At 42.1% G+C, this 21,666-nt stretch overlaps 1 protein-coding gene and 1 long non-coding RNA gene across 2 annotated transcripts in view; one reads left to right on the top strand and one right to left on the bottom strand.

The window, feature by feature from the left end:
- LOC101063886 (AT-rich interactive domain-containing protein 3B-like) overlaps positions 1–21,666 on the bottom strand; it is a 42,730-nt gene that overhangs the window by 4,106 nt on the left and 16,958 nt on the right. The window contains exons 3-8 of the mRNA XM_011609562.2: positions 17,485–17,559; positions 17,318–17,390; positions 2,740–2,923; positions 1,435–1,694; positions 476–748; positions 67–159 (exon numbers count right to left, since the gene is read on the bottom strand). Coding sequence (XP_011607864.2) covers positions 67–159; positions 476–748; positions 1,435–1,694; positions 2,740–2,923; positions 17,318–17,390; positions 17,485–17,559 — 958 coding nt within the window. The remainder of the gene's footprint in view (positions 1–66; positions 160–475; positions 749–1,434; positions 1,695–2,739; positions 2,924–17,317; positions 17,391–17,484; positions 17,560–21,666) is intronic.
- Positions 4,331–15,500, top strand: LOC115251919 (uncharacterized). The gene is made up of 3 exons (XR_003890406.1): positions 4,331–5,372; positions 15,041–15,099; positions 15,360–15,500. It is a non-coding gene; the product is annotated as an uncharacterized lncRNA (long non-coding RNA).

The following is a 21,666-nucleotide window of genomic DNA, read 5'->3' as shown; positions in this document are numbered from 1 at the left end:
AAGACATCAGAATATTCATCAATGCCTTTAAACCCAGAACCTCAACACACCAACGCACATACAAACCTGAGTAAATTGTGCCATTGACCTCCACCGAGACCGTGATGCTGGCATTTCCATTGGTTGAGATGCTGAGAGACATGTCCTGCTGCTTTTCATCTGAAGGAACAAAGATGTTTGCTCACATATTTGCAACACATAAATACACACAATCACCGAACTAAAATGTGTACTACTCCAGAACCTTTATCCCATAAGTCCCAATAGTGTTGAAGGCCCAAACTAATTTAGTGTATTCCTTTAAGACTGTGTGACCGCACGTGATGCAGCATTCATGAATGTGCTCAGTGCTGTTCAGAAAATATGCAGGAAGTCTGGTTTTGTCTTCAGAGACAGTGAAACAAAGGAACCTGCCTGGTGGACACAGCTCATACTGAGAGCAGTTGTGGAATAGAAGCTTTCTGGCAGCACTGACCTCTGGTGGACATGGTTGGCGCTCCCAGGCGCAGGTTCATGGGCATCTGAGAAGCCATGGCCAGCAGGTTGTGCTGAAAAGCCTGTTGCATCAGACGCTGCTGCTCTTCAGCCAAACGGGCCATTTTCCGTTCTGGCCCTTCGCCTCCACCTGTCTCCAGCTTTTCTCTCAATTGCTCCAGGGTAGCAGCTCTGGCCAAACCTGCAACCTGCTGCTGACCAAGAGCCAGCGCCATGGAGGGTCTTACTGCCATAATGGAGGACGTCAGATCCTCTGAAACAAAGACAAGTGGACATGTGATCATTTCAGACCGACACCGAACAACCACGATCAAAGCAGAATCTCCGGAAAAATACAGTGCGTTACACAAAATGCTGTTGGGCCCTAAACTGTATCAGGTTTAGGCCCCCGACATCAGTAATGACGGATCCTGCTGGAGTGGAATGAAGACTTCAGAGTTAATATAGTGGCCAAGAGTGGGAACCGTGTCATTAATCAGCAGTAAAGCTGAGGGGGTGTTCAGCCGCCCGAGGCACAAGTGCTCCACACCTGACTCTTAAACATCTGGACGGTCTGTGCACACACAGTTCTAAAAAATAGATAACGTGCACACACACCACTGGTCAGATATGAAGAGGAGAGACATGTGAGTAGTACGATAAAGTAATGGTAGTAGTATTTACACACCAAATAAAAGTTAAATTCCTGGGACATTTTAATGTTTGCGTTAATATTTAGGGATGTAATGTTCCTAAAATGCAGCAGAGGGCGTGGTTTCTCTATAAATCACTAGCTGTGAATTACACGTTGCCCTAAATCATAAGAAACCACAAGAAAAAAATGTGTGTGTTTCAGCTGCTTCTTAAAATAATCATTTTAAGACATTGTGATTATTTTAAGTGTATGATGAAAGTTTGATGCTCTTCTGGCATCTGTCAGAGTTTTTGCAAGGTTCCTACCTTTCTTCAGAGGGGCTCCTGGTGAGGCCTGCAGGCCATTCAGAGCCCCAGAAGTCCCTGCAGCCAGAGCTGAGAGGTGCATCTTGGGAGGCGAGAGGATGTGAGGGGCTGTGCTGGGAGAAGGAGAGAAGCGGAAGAGGCTGCTGCTGTAACTTGGACGACGACCCTCACGGCGGTTACTGTCGATTGCAGCCTGAAGTTCACCTGGAGAGCTGAAGCCTTTTCTCTCACACTCGTAAGGGTACAGATATTTCATGTACCTTAAACAAAAATCACATAAAAAATGCATCAGATCTCCACCGAAACCATTCAATCACCGCAACCAGAATCTACGTAACCCAGCAGGACCCTTCACAGGTTTGGATGTATCAAGAAAAAACATCCATTAGATTGATGAGGTGTAATGTTTAGAGATAACTACTGAAGGCTTTAAAAAATAAAAAGCAGTTCCTTGATTGTGCGCTTAAGCATTCAAATTATAATGTCACTGGCTAGATAGAAATAATATTGGATAAAAGCAAAGGTCACCTTGAATAATGATCTTTTTCAATGTTTTTTCCCAGTGCTACTCTGTGTGGCTGTGATGAGATCTTAAATAAAGTCCTTCACACAGATTCACACACGGAAAAAATTCCTGCTTGCGTTTGGCTAAAACACTCAGAACACTTGGATGACATCAGTAAATCTCTACAAGCATGCACTGTCACAGCTCTGGTATTTTCACATCCAAGTGTTGTGCATGTTGCATGATGGTGGGATAGAAGCACCAGGGATCAATACGATGCCGAGAGGAGTATCCATTAGAGAGAGTGAGTCCTGCACAACATTAAAAATGCATAAAGCTTCACGAGGACAACCTGATTATGGATAGGATGGAGAGGTGTCACATCTACCAGAGGTTTTCCATCAAATTTCTGTGTAGAAGCTGTCCGTCTGAAGCGGTCCAACTCACTGTGACCTCTGACCCAAATAATGCCAATAAATCTATGGCAATCAATGAACTATTTGTGTGATGGGAAGGAAAAGGGGAACTGTGAGGAAGGTGGGCAGACAAACTCTATAAACATGCAGCTGAGGTTTAGTTTAGTCTGTACTCCCTCTATCTCTCCCCTCTAATTTTAACTACCCCCCCCCCACACACCAGCACAAACACACACATTACAGCATAAAGAAATGCTTGTTTCCACTTCAGATATTTCATTTAGTGACAAAAAACCAAATGAAAGCTAAGATGGATGTTCAGCAGGATACCTTAAGAGGTAAACGGGTATATTAAAGCCAAAGAAATGAACTGTGCATCCTTACTGTGTGCGCAGGGTGAACGCTGCACTGGTGATGGAGGTAGGCAGATTCAGTCCTTTTGTGATTTCTCTCCAGATTTTCTTGTTGATGACCTCCACTAGGCCCCCCTTCTCTGTCACCAGCTTGTAAAGCATGTACAGATCCAGAACCTGTTTGGCCATGATGGGGATACGGTTGACCGGGGTACCTAGAGAGAACATAGAAATGCAAAGCAAATAAATCAATCTGTCTTTACAGTAATGCATTGAATGATGCATCTGTTTATTTTGCTATTATTTGTCTCTCCGCCTAAAACATTCACATTGATTAGTGGCAAAAGCACCGTTAATTTGTCTTGGAAACATATTAGCCCAGTTAAGGAAATCTGGCTTGACCTGGAAAGGGGGATTCACAAACAACATAAAGCGGCTCTAGACTTTTGATACAGATGCATTAATCTTGTCAACAGCTTAGCTGCGGTGAAGCTTGCAAGAAGCGTGTGGGGTGGAAGCGGGGGGAGGCGTTGGAGCAGCAGAATCAAAAAGTGCAACAGTAGAACATGAGCAGGAGGAGGGGAAGGGGATTGTGACGACTTGTTAATCCACTGGCAGCGGTGGGCGGGGGTGGGCTCCTGGATAGGCAATATAATGAAGCTTATTTAGAGGATTGGACTAAGTAAATCCACACCCCTCTGCTGTTAGCGCAGTCAGATGTACTGCAGGGGACTCATACAGATTTGCCCTCGCACCTAATGCCAGGCAATCCTTCAGCCCTTGCACAGGCTGCTCTTAACCTGGAGTCAGACTCATTAATGACTCTGTACAATAGCAGTGCGATCAGGCCATAAGGATTAGCCCCGATTAATTTCTTAAGTTAGCAACATGTCTTGCAGCCGTGTCCAAGGGGCCTAGTTGATCAGAGGAACTGACATAAGTCCAGGGATCAGGAAGGTGTGGAAGTGTTGACCGACCAGGAGTGGCCTGGAGCAGTTAATGTGGAGAGGCCTTCTAAAAATCTATGCTTCAGAAGTGGAGCAGGAGCACGCTCACTGTTTTATTGATAAGATGAATGCTGACGGCACTATAAAAATGTGTTGAGGCCATGGATGATGCTCTAGAACTATTAAAACTGTTCTTCGTACTTATCTGTAAAGTGGTTTTAACCACAGCGTGAGTGAGTAAAGGCTTAAAAAAATGAGAGAATGGAGAATCCAAAATGGAGAATACAAAATTAGATAAGGAAATTATGCTTTTCTCATTCATAATCTCATCTAAAATCTAAAAACAAAAGATTATTTCATCATATTTGGATCAAGTAAGGATTAAATGTCACATTTAAATTAAAAACAATGTCATAAACCAACAAAATCGTTTAGCATTTTAAAGCTAAAAATGTTTTCTTATCTCAACAGCCAATGACAGCAAAACTGGAGACCTTTGCCAAAGAAGAGTTTATTCATGGTCATTGTTGGGCTCTACACGAATATTATTTAGCATTCATGACTGCACAGGTGATATATCACACTTTTGTGCATTGACCATGGCGGTGCCAGTGAATACTCTCGAATTTCAACAGCAGATAACGGGGATGTCAGTTTGAACTTCCACAACATCCCAGAACAGTGGCAGCACTTCCAGAACACACGGCAGATCCATACACAGGGAATGCAGTGCTGCTGGGACCAGTCATTTAATTCAGTGCAAGACATCAATCCAGCATCAAACAATTAGCACAACGAGAGGGGTCAGAGGTCGGCCAGGGGTTATCGATGTGTGAATTAAAATGCATGTCAGCAGTAAGCCATGTTTTCATAATGGCCCGGACATGAACAATGAGAGCACAACAAATGAGACACAACAGCGAAGGCCCCACAGTGACAGGCCAGCAGTTAGTCAGGCTTAATTCACCTCTGTGCTTTTATTCACACCATTTGTCCACTGTCAGGTCTGCTTCTATTCATTTATTCTAAAGATGTACACAGAAGCAAAACAGAGTTTGGAGGGTAAACCTAACACACCTTAGGGAAACTAAAGGTAATTCTGAAACCTAAAGCAGCATGAATTAGTCAACACTGGCCTCAGGCAGGTTTCACATGTCATCATCAAACTCTGAATGCTTGTCCATCATATGGAAGCATCTATGATAAAGACCTGGATTTAAAAGGTACTCGCATGGGCCTTTTTATTTTCTCTGCTTTTTTTGGTGTCCAACATCTGCTCCTTTTCCTACCCCGGAGACATTTAGGACTTAAAGGCTTAATTAGACCGGCCAAAGGGTTTCTTTTGATCACAGCTGCTTTAATGTGCACTCTGGTCATCAGACACCACAGGCACACTGGTCAAAGGCCTTGCGTGCCCGTCTTGGTGACTATTGGCTATTTTTTTCCTGGTGTAAATCTATGATTTGTCCCCTCTGATGATCCTAGCGTGTAATTGGCTGCAGGCTTCACCTCCCATCATCCTTTGCCCTGGACTGATTTCCCCCCCGGGACAGGGCCATCAGGAGCCTAGTGATTAATGGCGCCAGGGGTCATAGGTCTCTCTGGTGGGAAGTGCTGCGACTGTGGGCCTCTGAACCACTCCCCGAATCCTTCCTCTAACTTCCACAGTGAAGATCCACTAGGTCTTCATACTTCACATGAAAAACCAGTTGGACAGGTAGGGGGTGATAATCTACATCTTGTATTTGTATTTGTTGTCATTAATATGCGAGTTTAACGCTTGTGCTATCATTAATATGCAGCATTTTCAGACTAAGATGATGGTAATGTGAACGCAGTGTAAAACCCTTTCAGTTCATGTTTATCAGAACATAACTACCCATAGGGGACAATTACATTGAAAAAGACAAGTAACAGAGGGTAAGTCCATCTGAAATAGACATTAGCATTTCCCTGTTCATGTAGCTTTCTAATGTAAGCACAAAAAAGAAACAAGGTCATTTTATCCGACCCCTGACCTGTTTTTAGTAGGAGACAGCTGTTCACATTAAAGAGCCACTATAATAAATCAGTGGAACTGGCCTTCATGCCAGCACTGGTAAATTACACATCTCTGACTTCACAAGGTAGGGATTTTTTAAATAATGAAGTGAGAGGACTACAGCTTTTCAGAGGAAATTAATTATTTAATGAAGAGTGTAAGGTTTCAGTTCAGCATGAAGGAAAAGCGGCCGAAATGAAAACACCACTGGGCCTTTGTTGCTTTAATTATTGCAATCAATATAAAGATTATTCTGTGATTGTTTGGGCAAAAGTCTCTTGCTGGAAAAAAATCATGGTGGATCCGAAAAGAAACACAGTCTGCAAAGGAAAGACTGTGAAATATAAAGCAGGAAACAAGTTGTTTGTGCTACCTTCAAGAGGGAAGGAATAAGGGAATGAAGGATGGAAGTAAAGAAAGAAAAAAGGGGAGGAGTAGGAGCTAGCCAGCTGGAGAAAGACAGGATTACTGCTGTAAGGAAGGTGTCAGCCAAGACAAACAGCCCCCGGCCTCACGTCAGAGTCTGAATCCTTTCAAAGCATTCAGAGCCCAGCAGCTCACCCACACCTTCTGAGCAGCCACCATGTCTGCACACACCAGTAATCTCCCCAAGCCTGGCTACATCTGAGCCGGAGACCTGAGTGATGGCTCTAAAATAAACAACCATTTCTTCATAAAATGTGAAAATAATGTGAAATAAAAGCTTCCCGCCTTTAGCCACACTGCCAACCATGGGACCATTTATTATGTAAATGGTCCCAGTACCATACATAATACTATGTATGGTACTGTTTTAGTGCAGCCCCTCTTAGCACAAATCATTAGCAGAAAGGGTAAAATGTGCTTTTTCACATCTATGTATATTTCCAAAAGCCTAATTTTATCAATTATGTGGAAAAAAAAACAATCAAACCAATATGAAAATAACGTTGTCTAAGGTGGTACTCAAAACAAAAAAAGTCCGTTTCCCCAGTATGATATGGCAGGCTTTAACTCGGTACGCAAGTGTCTGGACTAAACACTCTAGGAGTTTACTTTATGTCGACCAGCCCCAACTCTTTGGTTTATATGTGCGTATGACGGGCAGCATATTGTTAGGACCCTTCCGCTCGTGGGGGCATGTTTGTTTTATTTATAATGCATGGCCAGGGACATACAAGGTAAAAAAACCTCCAGTGTATGGAATTTGCTATCTTTAGTACAGGCACTTGCATGACAGACCAATTCATATCAAGTGTTAAGATATGTACCCTCCACATACGGGAAGTTAAATGTAATGTTAGCCTGCAGATACACAGCTATTCTAAGCATGAAGCTAATGCCATAGCTAGGAAGACACAGAGAGATAGATTGAGGAGAGTGGTCTAATAAAGCCTATAATACAGAATGTGGATCAATATCCAAACAGTGTTGCTTGCATAGGTTTGATTCCTGTTACATCAATAAAGAGCAATTAATGTGAAGCTACTGAGGGAGGAAGGCAGAGGAGTGAGAGAGGGGGAGAAAAAGAGAAGCAAGAAAACTGGTGATCTACAGAAAAAAAAACCACAACGGCTTCACTGTTTGGGGTCATTTGCTCAAAGGTATAGGCATAAATCTTAATGTATGAAACGGGAATTTTAATGTATGCAATTGTGTGAAAAAGCAACTGCAGAGTCCAGCTGGTATAATCTAACAGTAGAGTTCGTGTTAGGGATAACCCTAGGGTTAAACCCAGGGCTGAACCTCCCACCAAACATAATCAACCAATAAGCTTCATTAAATCAGGCAGCAAGAATAGTTGCTTTGTCATTGGTAACAATGACTTGTGCAAGGTCCTGTTCAGTGCAATCGTGCTGTGCATCAAATACTGGTGTGTAACTACCCGACTGTCACTATGTTTACATGACAAAAGACTCATTGCCTCAATCCAACTGAAACAATAACTGGACAAATGAAAAACACGTAAACGTATTATTCCGACTGATAACAGTGCTCTCCATATCCGAATAACCCATGCAGCTAATACCACTGGACATTGATTGGCTCTAGCGTGTATACACCTTAATCAGAGTTAATCTAGACATTACATGTGTGCAGGATCCACAACTTTCGCTCTGATGTATGACCCTGGAACAAACACAATCAAGAAAGCATATGGCGGTCTCATCTGCCTTTCGAACTCAACGTGACCACGAGGGAGAGTGTGCATCTGCACAATAGGTGAAGCGCACCTAACATATGAGAAGAACAAAGCGATCATTCATCTTGCTATCGTTTGACTCCAGTTCTTTATCATGACGTAGTAGATCAACTGAAAAAGGGGTCATATTAACTCGCCGAAAAGACGCATCTACTTACATATCCACCTAGCATTGATGAGAAGGTCATTTTCCCGTCAGACATCCAACTTTCTCTGTTGCTTGTACACTGGGACAAAGAACGGATTCCGTCGAGACGCCAATGCCAAATTCTGAGCATTACTCGCCTGTTTCCAACAGTCAGAGGCTGTAATTCTCACTACTATCACCAAAAGTTGTCAAAAACATAAATAAGTGCATTTACATGCATGGAAGCACACTAAATTTGATTTATGAGAGCATGTAGACAGCAACTCACCTATGTGTTCTGCACACGCACTATATTTTGCTTATATCTCACCGATTTGAAAGAAGAAGCGTCCCTCCGAGTTGTTTTCAAATAATGTGTTGGGAGTGGTTGCAACTGGTAGGACCCAGGCAAACAATGGCAAAGTATATCAAAACATAAACGGTGTGGCGACCATCAAGACGCTGCTTCACGGATGAATTTATGCTTTGGTGAAGGCGTCATCACTGCCACGGCTGCTACATCACTGGTTAACTTCTTCATGGATTCTTGTGGTGTGATTTAGAAGGTCAACTTGTATGGCCCAAGAGCAACAAAGTAAAACAGTGCAAATTGCCACCTAGCGGGGGAAGAGGGGCGGGGGTGTGTGACTCCGCCCATAATCCGATGACCACTACTGCTTTGTGGACAGAAAGTCCAGTTGCATAAATTATTCATTACAATCGAGCGAGAAGTGTAGTCTGATTTGAGTGTGCATGTAAATGCACTTCTTGACACCTAAATTACAAGATCTGAGGTTTGTGGGGTGCAGTTCACAAGGCTGCTGTTGTGTTACATGGTATTTTGAGCAGCAAAGAACATTTTATCCAGCTTCAATCTTTTGACAGGTATGTCAGTAATGCATCTTTGAACTGAAATAGTGAGAAGAACAAGAACGAAGGACCGAAACATGACTCCTCCTCCATGAGTCATGAAGATGGGTCACCTGGTGAAATACAGGGGGAGGGGGATTGAAAAGGTTGGATGGAGCGAAAAGTGAGATGGCTTCTCTGACTGTAACCCAAGTCTGCTCCATCCCCAAAGACCCAGGCAGATCAACTGACTGGACCCCAATCAACACCACCTGATATGGACCAGATACACGGGTGGGTTGATAAATGACATTAACAGACTTTGAAAAGGGGAATGGAAAAAGGTGACAACTGCATCATCCTGTCTCTGCCTCAAAGAAAATCTGTGTATTTGTTTCAGATATTTCTGCTCATCAAAATGAGCAGGTAGCTGTTGATAGTGCAGACGAGCAACTGGAGGACAGTGACTGTCTGGAGGTTAACACCGACTTTCAGCACACACATTAAACCCATAACTATATCAGCTTATAATTACTTCAACAAACACCTGAGTTCTTTTTATTATTGTTATTATCACATTACATTTGATTTAAACATGTGTTATGGATGAGTAAAATCAATGCAACAATACAAAACTTAAGGAAAAAACAAGCAGATGAGTATTGATATTGTTATTATTAGTCGAAGGAGTAGCAGTTGTGAATGTAAATATTTCTATAGTGTGTAATGTTAGCAGTGGCACATTTTTACCACCTCGTTTAAACTTAAAATTAGGCTTTTTTTGGTAGCTGTATTTAAGCTTTTCAGATCATCCAAACCTGCCATGATTTATAGGGTTATTTCAAACCTAAAACTACCATAACAACTTAAACCTGTTGTGTGGCTCATGAAACAACACTTGCACTCCCATTTTGCACAATTGTTGTTAGGCCTGATTTCTTTAAACAGCGTGAGTGCTTTAGTTTACTGAATTAACACAGGTTTATCTAAAAATCTCTTAAATGTGCTTGCTGAACCAGCCTAACCTGTGCATGTGTTATCAGGCCTAAGGTCTTAGGCCTTAGGATTCGCTTACACCCACACTGCAGTGTGGGTGTAAGCGAATCCTTCCTGACCGTACCTCTCTGCTGCTCCTTGCCAGCAACATTGGACGGCGTTAATATATGGAAGGTTAAAAAAAAAAATTGATTAGTAACCCTGACCCAGCTACTGCAGCTCAGTGTATGGCTGTTTGAATACAAATGTTTAATCTTTGTTGACATCCGCAGTGGTTGACAACACTCATCATACTGGCCCATATTGTGGGTTACAAACAGGTCACAAAAAGGTCAGTACAGGTTGTAACCCACACATTCAAGGATTTAAGTTAAAGGAGCACAATAGCTAAAAGTAGACTATTAACACTAGGAATTACCATCAAGACAAATGTATCAAATATATTATCACACTACTGCTGTAGTCATTTAATAGTAAAGCATAAATAACATAAATATCTGTTTATATTTTGCCTTACGGCTTGTAAAAAATGTTTTACGTAACCTCTGCTCTTTATTCACATGGCAAGAGACTGAGGGAGAAAACAAGCACTTTTGATCTTTGCAGTAATGTCAAGAACGTATGTCAAAGCAACAAGACGGGAATGTTTTGCAAATACCGGTAGGAGGGGCTTGGGCGACAAATCTAAATTCCTGTGATAAAGCTATAGACTAGGATGCTCCGCGGGCAGCTTGGAGGTTGGCTTAAACAGAGAAACATATAATTATATTTTACAACTGTACATTAAGTGTAGGATTATCCAAAGCTTTGGGTGTGTGAGTGAAGCAATGAGCAACATGCTATGGATGACACATATGAATGGCGTTGTGCACATCTCATTTCTTCAGAGATAATTAGCTGTTCTCACACCGGTGAGAACAGGTATTGCACCAGGCAACTTCACTGCCTGGTGCAATACTGGAGATTTTCCAATTCGCTTCTAGCCAGCTTTATAACACGCCTAACAGTTTCAGTCAATGCACGCTGGGATTGACAGATAAAGTCATCAACTGACCAGTCCCATTTGGGGCCCAGCACCACTGATCAATACGGGAGACATCAACTGCAATACGCCAAGGAGAAAGGTGGATATGTGGAAACAGGGAGTGGGGGGAGGCATGCATCTTGGACAGTTTCACTTACATCGATGCTAATTACTTTTGGAATACATGACAGCGGGTCATAGGTCCTGCTTTGAGGGATGGTGTGAAAGCTCTTTTGGCTGAGTGACTTTAAATGAGTTCAGGTACTAAAGAAATCCCTTCGACAGCCAATAACATTATGTGAAACACTTAATTCAGGGTCTGTGATTAAAACCCCTGCATGTGTATGACTGAACATAATTACACAGATAATAATTGAAAACAACTTCAACGCTGACAATGATGCAGCTATATTACACTATGTGTGTGTGTGAGTATTTCTTCCCTCAGAGGGAGGGTCTTGTTTTCTCTTAATCCCACTGGTGTTCTGCTACCGTGTGGTTTATGGAAGTGAGCTCAGGGCTATTGTACTGGCGTAGGACTCCTCTGGGGGCTGTAATGTATTTCATACCATCCGTCAGAAGGGTGCGGGTCCAGGAAACATCCCTTTAAGAGCACACACAGGACACAGATGGAGAAGCGAGACAGAGATAGCCAGAGATAACTGAAGTTGGGCTAATTTGCTGATCACAAGACAGCTTAATTCAGGACTGCTTAATGGAGGAAGTATCCCCCATGCCACCAGCAATTCCTAACCTGCACTGAACAGTAACATACCATTCTCCAATAAAAGTGAGCAGGAAAGATGTTTTCTTTTCTTTTGTCTTTGTTTTATTGGCCGGTTGTTTAAATGAGCCTCAAACGTCTTTGAGGTCCAACACAACAATCCTTGCTTAATAGTCTTGCTCCAACCTGTGTTTTACCTTTAGAGCCACCGTCAATACTCACCGCCCCCAAATGGAAACTGCGTTTGACTTTGTAAGTGTATTTTACTGAAAACAAAAGAGGTATGGCTGAACATAGCAGCCTGTTTTATTTTTACCCTGACTCATGACCTTGTGGCAAAGCATATATCTGCCTGAGCCGGCATCTTCTCAGCTGCTTTGCTTATGAGCTTGGTGATTAAGATGGTACCAGCTCTTCAGCTTAGTGCCTGAAATCCCTGCACAGTATGGTTGTAATTAAAAATGGACAGAACTGTGGACCCAGGGATGCAGACAAGTCTCGCTGAATGAGTGAGGAAATGACAAGGAGGCAGTGCTGACTGGGGGTTGGGAATTGAGGGAGAAAGAGAGGAAGAGACACAAAGGGCAGCCTTGGTGGTTAAGAAACAAACAAAAAATAACAAAGCTTAAAGATTTTAATCTTGTGGTTCCAACACACCCACACACATAAAACACCAGGAAAACTACTATTTCCTTCTGTTTTGACAAAAAAGAAGAGTACTGCTGTTCTCAAAGGCCACGCTATAATTTGGTAGCCAGGGTGGAGTCAACCATCAATGATGATAATCTCAACTCTCAAATATGTCACCACAAACCCTGCGATTACAAATGCAGAGTAGGAAGCCATTTCTTCCTGTTTCTTTCCCTCTGACTGGTGAGCCATTTGGCTTCATCCCACTGACAAAGTGTTTTCAAAGGGACATGAAAGAGCACGACCTTGTTTCTGACCGATGCCTCCCTTAACCTGCCCTCTGTCACCCTGCCACCCCGTCTCCTACTGCAGCGTCCATGTCTGCCCCATACATCCTTCATCCTCTCTTTTCACACGTACAGACACGCGGCAGTCACTCCCTTGTCCAACGTCTATCAGCGCTGTCCGATCAAATAGGTTGGTCTCCTTTATTTGGAGATCATTAATCATCGCAGTGTAGAACAGGAGGCCCCTTAATCCACCTCCTCCTCCCCATGCAGGCCACAGCACTGCCCTCTGCTTTTATCCCCCACAGCCTTATCAAGTTTCAGCACTTGTAACTGTAGCACAATAAACAGGGGGGAAGGAGAAGGGTGTGCATGTGTTTGGGGGTGGAGACACAAACAAAGGACAACGTGTCATTTCCTAAATACTTTTTATTGGTGCTTTCTATATTAAGCATAAAGCACCATGTATTAGAGGTTTTGTCTGTTGTGGTTTCAATTCTGGGAGTTAGTTGAAGCAGGCCGTTGGCAGAGCTACATATGAAAACGATTACATTAATTGTTTAATAGTTGTCCGGGAAAGTTCAGAAGGTCCATCTGAAACGACCATCCTGTCAGTCTTCAGCAGTATCTACGGTGAACATACACGCTCACAATAGTCTGTGTTGTTACAGCAGCCAGGTGCTGCCACTTTCCAGAAGTTGTGGGGTGTGAACCAAAGGAAAAAGAGGCCATATCAAAGTGCCAGAGAATGTTCCTATTGTCCAGAGGAGCCGCCTGGTATGAGGCTGGCCATGGGAGTAATATAATGCACGCACAGATCCCCCAGAGCCCATTCATGGTGTAATTGGTGTGGACAGAGCTCTTGGTTTCAGGATTACAGTTAGAGAACATCATCTAATGTTCTGCTGAGAGGCCACACAAACACTTGGTGGAACACAACATCTACCAAAATGTTTTTTTTCTCTCTGATCTCTCAGATTTTCTTTTCTCTCTACCCATTTTAGACTCTTTGAATAGCTTTTTACATTTTCATGGGATTTGTTGAGGATATCTTCCTTTCAATCCCATATGAAATCTATTAATTTCATTTAAATGTTCTTCCTCCAATTCTATACATCTTGTGCTACCTCCAGGGGTGTGGCTAGCCCTATTTCAGGGGTGCTTAAGCGCTTCTTAAAAGATGGAAAAATTAAAAGTACATACAAAGTAGATTCCATTTATCTGTACATTTATCCTGCTGGTGGTCAGTACCCCTAAAGCTCTGATCCTAATATCACCCCTGTGTAAGTCCAATACCCTAAAGGGTCAGGATTTCCCCTGGATGAACCCTAAAGCACACCATGTGGTCCTTCTTAATCTGAATCTACACTCACCATTAGGACGTCACACTGTGATAGATCTACATTTTCCTAAGAACAACGTGTGGGGTTTTCTTGCTGGATTGCTATTCTTCCTCCCATATGCCCACCCCCACCTTTCCATGACTGGTGAGTTGACTGAACAGAAGCCTCTCTGGCTCTGTCCATCATAGCCTGGTACATTAATCATCTCAAGTGGACAGCGCTGACAAGCAGTTGGCTGCATCACTCTTTTACCCCCTCCCCAAAAAGAAAATAAAAATCTCGACCGTATTTCCCGCAGCCTCAATTACCTTCACTGCCACAGCTTCTGCACAAAGCCACTAGAACCTTGGCGGGGGTGGGGGTTTACAGACCTCACCTCCATCCTGGCAGAAGCAGCTTTGCTACTGTATTTACATTAGATTTACATATGAGGACACTAACTAATGCTTTAAACAAAATAAAACAGACCATCAACATTTGATAACCAGCCTGGCAAGTGAAGGAAAGACAGGTCATAAAATAGAAAGCATGACATATGACTGAAGATATAATGGTATGTGTGTGTGTGTGTGTGATTTGCCATTTTCTAAGATGCAGAGCCTATCAATGGGCCCCTTTAAGCACAGACAGGATTTAGGACAGCTGCTGAAATTCCACAACCATTAACACACACACGCATGCCTGTTTTTAAGCACAGAGGCAGGAAATGGGAATCCCTCGTAAGTTTTCCTTCCGCTGCTGCTTTCCTCTCAAGGCCTTGAGGCCCCCATGCTGAGGTGGGAAAGCAATTCTCCATTTGTCTCCCCTTTCAGAAGGTTCACTGAATTCAGGGCTTTCTCTCGGATTTTTTTAGACCAAGGTGGCAAAAGTCTGGCGAACCTGGATGACAAATGAGTGAGCCCAACTTTATAGTGTTGTTAATGAAGTGAAAAATCATGATTGGAAAATATTTAAAATTTTATACCAACTTGGAACAAAAATCTAAAAAAAAAAATATATATTTTGGAACCGGGAAATTAACCTGGTAAAATATTGTAGTTGTACAATTTTGACTTTGTAAAAGCGCCTAACCCCTCCACTGCAACCCTGCAGCACACATCAAGGTTGACCCCCCTGACTCGGTTCTACGGGGGGGTCTTCATCTATGAAAATTATGAATAACTTTTATATTTTGTCATATAGCCTTTAAAATGCAATGGGGACCAGACTGCAGGGGTGAGCAGAGCTTTGTCTGTTCTGAGGTAAGCAAAAGCTATTACCATTATCTTGAAAAAAAGTGTGTTGGGGGTTGGATTTAGTAACGATGTGTTTGCTGTGTTCGAGTTTAACTTATGGGAAAGGCATGCACGTATGCAGCATGCACGCACTTGTGAGCTGTGATGTATGATGCACGTGGGGATTGCGTGGTTCCCCATTCATGCTGTAGAGGCACCATAATGCTCATATTTCTATTGTGTCAAGATTGTTGTAAACCATTGTTTTCTGCCCTTCTCCAACCCAGGCGGAGGCCAGATCACCAAGGCAATCACCTGCTTTTTCCTTAGATAGGCCTGGAAAAAACCTTGAATTTGACTTTGCCTATTTAACAGGTCAAGAAAGTTAGACAGTGGATTAGACTAAGGATTCTGTCAGTCTAATAAACGATGACATTTACCATTATAACCAGCTACTCTCCCTCAATTTTCTCCTATGTGACAGTAAATTAAATATACTTTAGTTCCCCATTCATTGAAAAGATTGCAATGATTTGGAGTATGAAGAAAAATGGTGGTGTGACTAAATGCACAGTAATAAGAGGGTGCATCACTAATAGCATAAGTGCTCTTATCTCGTATAGTCCTCTTGGCATCACCAGCAAAAGAGCAATTTGTCCCTCTGATCCAGATTGTAGTCTGGGAGGCGGCAGAGGTCAGTCCAGTGTCTCCTGGATTAAGGGTGGGGTGAAGAACCCCTAAATTCTTCATCCTCGGTATCATGAGCAGCATCCATGTCTGGGTCCATATTTGAAGCCACATCTTCTCAGTTGTTTTTTGTTTTCTAACTTTCCAGTCATTACAATTACAATCTCATGTTTTGAAGCCTGTGGTGTTTTTTAAATCCTGCATACAACTTAAAAAGGTACATGTCACGTGAAAGTGTTGTTTTATTTTAAGGTGACACACCTTTAGATTTGAATGCAAATATATTCTCTTTTTACTTCAAAGACCACTCCCCCCCCCCTTGCCGTATAGATTCAAATTGAGGGAGAATGTAATATAGCACTTAGTAATTAGCCAGTTATGCTCTATCAGGTGGTGTTGGAGTCAGTTTGATAGATTTCTTTGCCTGACCAGCGTGAGTAAAGGGTCAGACAACCACTCCCATCGCCTGACACAGGACAGAGACGCTAACAGGCCCTTGACAGATTCTGTCCCTCCCTCTCTCTGACTCAGTTGAATTTATCTTCCTTCAAATGAAAGACCTCCGGATGCACAGACCAAACCAGATACTCCTGCTGCTGTTCTGTTGAATGAAGCTTTGCAAACATAGTCACTCAACTGCACACACATGCACGTCACTGGAATACTAGATACAAATCTATACATCATCCATCACAGTCGAACAAAATAAACCATTCATCATATACATGCACACTGCAGATGTCATACACACATCATACACTGTAACAAAAATGGTGTGATCTACGCACACACTCAGAGACAACCATCACTCACTGAAGTCTGCCAAAACAATGACAAGTATGCACCGCTGTAATAACATTGTGATTCACCTTGGGTGGTGCAACTCAAGTCAGAGAACTTGCTTAGCAACAGATGTCGGATCAGACCTAAGTGCATTAGCTACTCTGGTCAGAAAGGTCTTACTTGCAGTGTCAATGCAACATAACTGCCTGGCCGTTAGCCGAATGGAGGCCACCGCCAGATTCATCTGGCACCAACACTGTAGAGCCACCGGATCAACAGAGAGAGAGACCTCACCTGTTGACCCTTTAAGGCCTTTACTCCATTAAGAACAATTAGTAAAGTATTTCTTAGCCAATGAGAGTAACACTATTTTTTTTAAGTTGATTAGTGTCATAACACACTTGCAAAGACTTATTTTATTTAAAATTCTAAACTTGGTTAGGCTGTGTGAGCTTTAGAAATTGCCTAAATATTTAAAAGCAACAACAAAGTAATCATTCATCACACAGAAAATGGAAATTAATCTCTATAAATCTTAAATCTTGTGGTATGTCTTAGCCACTGAACACCTTGTGATGCAAAGGAAGTTATAATGGATCTAAAGCAATACGCATGGCTCAAAAGTAGACATCTTTTATTCTATTCTATTCAACACATTCAATTAATCCTGACCTGAATCTAATCTTCAATATTTAAGGCAAAAAACAGGGCCATTTTTAGGATATAGCTTCAAATGTTAACTGCTAGAGCATGAAACCTGGTGGAAAAGTCTTACCTCTTTTCTGCATGAAGGTAAAAAGGTCATCCAAAAAGTCTTTCCTTTTGGGGTCATTGTCCAGTTCATAAAGCTGAAATGGAAAAAAAGAAAGTGAAGCTCATCAGAGCCAGTGTGCGTATAAAAGAAATCATTCTGTCGCATGGTGTAAGTATCCAAATGCTCACCTTAGCAAAGTCTCTGGAGGCTTCTCCTCTTCCTCTGTTACTGTCGGCCTCATCTGTCCATCCTGCACTTCCATTCTATGATAAACAATAAACAAAACACACATTAGGTGAATAAAGAAACTGTTTCTTCACCATTGCATTCACCATAAGGTAACGTGTATATTGTTCTTTTCACCATGTGAACTAGAGTACTAAATGCTGTCTTTGGGTGGATTTTTTTAGTCCAGTCAGAAAAAGTTTCTGATTACTTTCCATGTACTTCTGGGAATCTGGGTGACATCTGCAGAGGCCAGACCCTCAGTCTTTTAGCTACCTTCAACTGCATGGAAAAATGCTGTAACAGGACTGTAACTGCTCCTCACTTTCAGATGCTTGTGATGCAAAAACAGTCTGACACAAACAGTTTTAGTTTTACTTGCAGTGCAGTACATAATAATAAAAACAGAACTAAAATCTGCAGATGCGGGAACTAGCATAGGTCACCGTGTGTATGTCAGAAACCTCCTGCTGTCTCTGATGAAGTGTCAGCATGTGTGCTGCAGCACCACACGCCGTTAGACACCAAGTAAATGAGCGCGGAGCTTTGCCATGACACATAAAGAGGTACTACAATTACTGTTACTATTAAGTATTAAAGAAACATTTTAATCTCTTGTAAGACAGTGTCTTGATCTAAAACTGAGAAAATTACTATAATACTATTAGAGGCTCATTTTGACTGACTTTTTTTTTTAATATTAGAAACCAATTAGCCTCGCACTAGGAAATAATTGCACAAATACTAAAATAATCAAGATAGATACATCCATTCAGTCATGGCAAACCAAGACTTAATTTTGTTGAGAAAAGTGTAATAAGTAAGTAAGTCTCTCATGCACAAACAAAAACGTGGTCCTTGGTCAGAACCAGTGTTAACTCATCCCAGCGCTGAAAAACCTAAAGATATTTCTTTGAGTTCCTTTTATTTCTGTAGTAGTTTTTCTGATGTAAGGATGTAATCTGGTAAACAGTTGACATAACACATGTTATAACACATTTCTCTAACACAAACCGAAAACTAATATGTACTCAAACTCCAAGTATGTATTTTTCCAGAGGCTGCAGTTGTAACCTCTGGAGTTATTGTGCCTCCCAGCTCCTGTGTCCCCCTCCCCCCACATCTTTAAACATCTCCATTTGACCTAAACCATCTGCATCAGGGACTGGCCTGCCCCCACCATGTCTTCCGACCCAGCTGGATACGAGGGCCCCCCATCCTTCAATCTTAACGCAGCTGTGAAGGGTGGCCAAGTTCATGGAGTGTAGCTGATGGTTGGGGGGGCCAAAGAGGGTTGGATTGGTCAGTTGCCTTTACACACACACACACACACACACAAAAGCTAATCATGTGTGTGGTGTGTGTTTGTGAGCGCTGGAAGGGGGGCAATGGCCCCACAAGACGGGAAGGAAGGAAAATACGGGCAGAAAGGGGTGCACGGTATGTGCCAACGAGGAATGTCTCCTAAAGACAAAACCTATAAAAGCATCAGGAATCAAAACAAGATCTGTTTGGAAGGGAGACGTTAATAGCTGCAGCTCAGGCTCTAGTTTCAAACAGGAGCCTATTGGTCAGTGGCAATTACAAGGGCTGAAAGGAGAGCTGGCAGGGCAAAGGTTGTCAAGGCCCCTGAGAGCAAGTAATTTTCACCTTCTAACTCTGAATGTGCAACGATTGTCAACATTCATGCTCCCAAATCACATATTCATCAGCCAGCATCCTGAAAACCTGCACAAAGGTTTTTTGTTCAAATATGTCAAAACCATCTGAAGGGGGTAAAACCTCTCTGACATACTGCGATTTCAGCAGCCGAAATAAAAATGACATGCCCAAAGACAACAGTGACACACTGCAACGGGATTGAGGATGGAAAACCTTTCTAGGATAAAGCCAGACTCATTTAAGAATAATCCGTTCCTCTGGGACACCACAGTGTAGATATGATCTCAACACTGATGTTGATATGTCTGCTGATTAAGGTCTTAAGTAACCAGTTTTGGTGTTAATTGCACAATAAGCTGCTTAAAATGTCCTACTGACAGAGTAGTAGTGACTTTTTTTTACCAGCTATGTCATGTGCAGGTATGTACATGTCCTGAAAACAGCAGTGAGGAAATTCTGCATTTCATTTTTAAAATTGGTCAATACAAAGATTATATGGCTGATCAATATCTATAATAATGGATATTTCATTTCATCAAGGGTATTTTACTACATAGACCTTCTCCACAAACAGCTTAAGTTGTAATAAAAAAAATCTGTAGTTCATTCCTTATTACTAATGTATTTTTTTTAAATCAATTTACATTACCTTCAGTATATTATGACAGAAATTAGGCCAACATCATGGTGGGATGGGAAATATACTCTGGACTTTATTACATTTGTACTTTGTACATATCCTGACCATCAATGTTAACCTTTAACCATTACAAATGATTATAACTGAAGATACTTTACTGTGTAGCCATCTTCACACAGGCCATTCTTGCCTTAGAGAGAGTTTTAACATGTGCTGGTTATTCTTGTACAACAGCCAGACATTTAAATCTACTCTATGTCGGTTTGATAACATTAAAAGTAAAGAACATAATTATTAGTTTGGACGACTATCCAAAAAAATCAACTTCTCATAGCTTATTTTATCTAAAACTAAAGCAGCTGATCTTCCCCACTTTCCTTTCTACATTAGGGTTAACAGAGCCACATTAAATGATTGATCTTTGCACACAATCAAGTACATTCTCCTATCTTGTGTAAAATTCTTTGGGCCAGCGTGGGCCAACACACTAAAATCACATGGCAACCCAGAGCAAACACACATGTGGGACTTTGTGAGGGACACAACAAATAAGGATGAAAGCATTAAAGCGTTCTGACAGAAGCCAATATAAAACATGACAGAACACCACCCTCCACTCAATGTCAGCCTCTGCTTAACATTTCAATTCAGAGCTGTTTGTAACATTAGCATTACACATACATACATCTGGAACATTTCTGAACTGAAATTAGCAGCGATGAGCCACAGATCCACACCAGCCAGTCACTGCGCAGACAGCCTTCTCTACCTTCAGCCAACATAAAGGGATGCAGATCTGAGATGACGACGCAAAATTATCCTGACCCAGCAACCGCAATCTAATGTTAAAACATACCGACAAATTCCAACGTTCCTGCCTAAAATCCCTTGCAGTTAGTCCTGCTGTGCGACCAGGGCTATCCAATGGGATGGATTCACCGTGTCTGTGTTTTTGGGAGGCTTGGTGACTCGGTGAGCACTACAAAACAGTAACTCCCTCTGCCTCTGCCTATACCATACCATATCATACAATACCATACTTGTCCTGCTCAAAAACCTCAATAAGCTTCAAATGTTCTAAGCTGATTGTAATGATCACTAGAACCCACTCCATTACCTGTAGCCCCTCTGTCCAGCCACAGCTTAACTACGGTAGTGAAAATAACCTGTGTGCTGTGAGTTTGCTGATTATTGCAGACTCTTTTGATGAAGTTCAAAATCCCAGGCCATGGTAATGTGCTACAGATATAAGTCATGTGTTTACACAGTTCATTCCGAGGTTGCTTGTCATTAGTTCACTGTGCTCGTCTACCTGGTTCAGAAGAAGCACAGTAATTAGAAGCTGGATGGTCTTAACCATGGACAGGCATGTTGGATCATGAACTGGGTCCTTGGTCGCTGAGGAATGTTAACACCATGTTGTTTTTTTTTGTTGTAATGGATACTACTGGTTTTGAGACCACTCCTTATGATCAGTCACCTCAGCCCCATCATCACATCCAGGCCTCCACCCAGAGAAGACTTCTGGAAGTTAAAAATGCATGTGCTGGCTGGCCTGATATTCTAGACTGCACTTTACCTTCGTCCCTCTCATTCAGACTAAAACTAAAACCGAGTCTATTTATTTTATTTCCCTGGATCATCATCTTTTACAGCAGTGACTTTAAATGTAATTATCTCTAATATGTTATAAATAAAACACTTTATGTCTTTCCTCTCTGTCACCCCCTGCTCTTAACTGGTTTACTTGACAGGCTGGTCTAATCTAATTACTGTTAGAGGCGAGGGACTGAAACATCACTGAACAGAGAAAAAGGCTGAGCGGGCTAGAACTTCACAGGCT

This window comes from Takifugu rubripes, chromosome 13 (genome assembly GCF_901000725.2).
Source record: "Takifugu rubripes chromosome 13, fTakRub1.2, whole genome shotgun sequence".
NCBI classification, from domain to species: Eukaryota; Metazoa; Chordata; class Actinopteri; order Tetraodontiformes; family Tetraodontidae; genus Takifugu; species Takifugu rubripes.
Note: the sequence above shows the minus strand (reverse complement) of the source record. Positions and strands in the feature narration are given on the sequence as shown.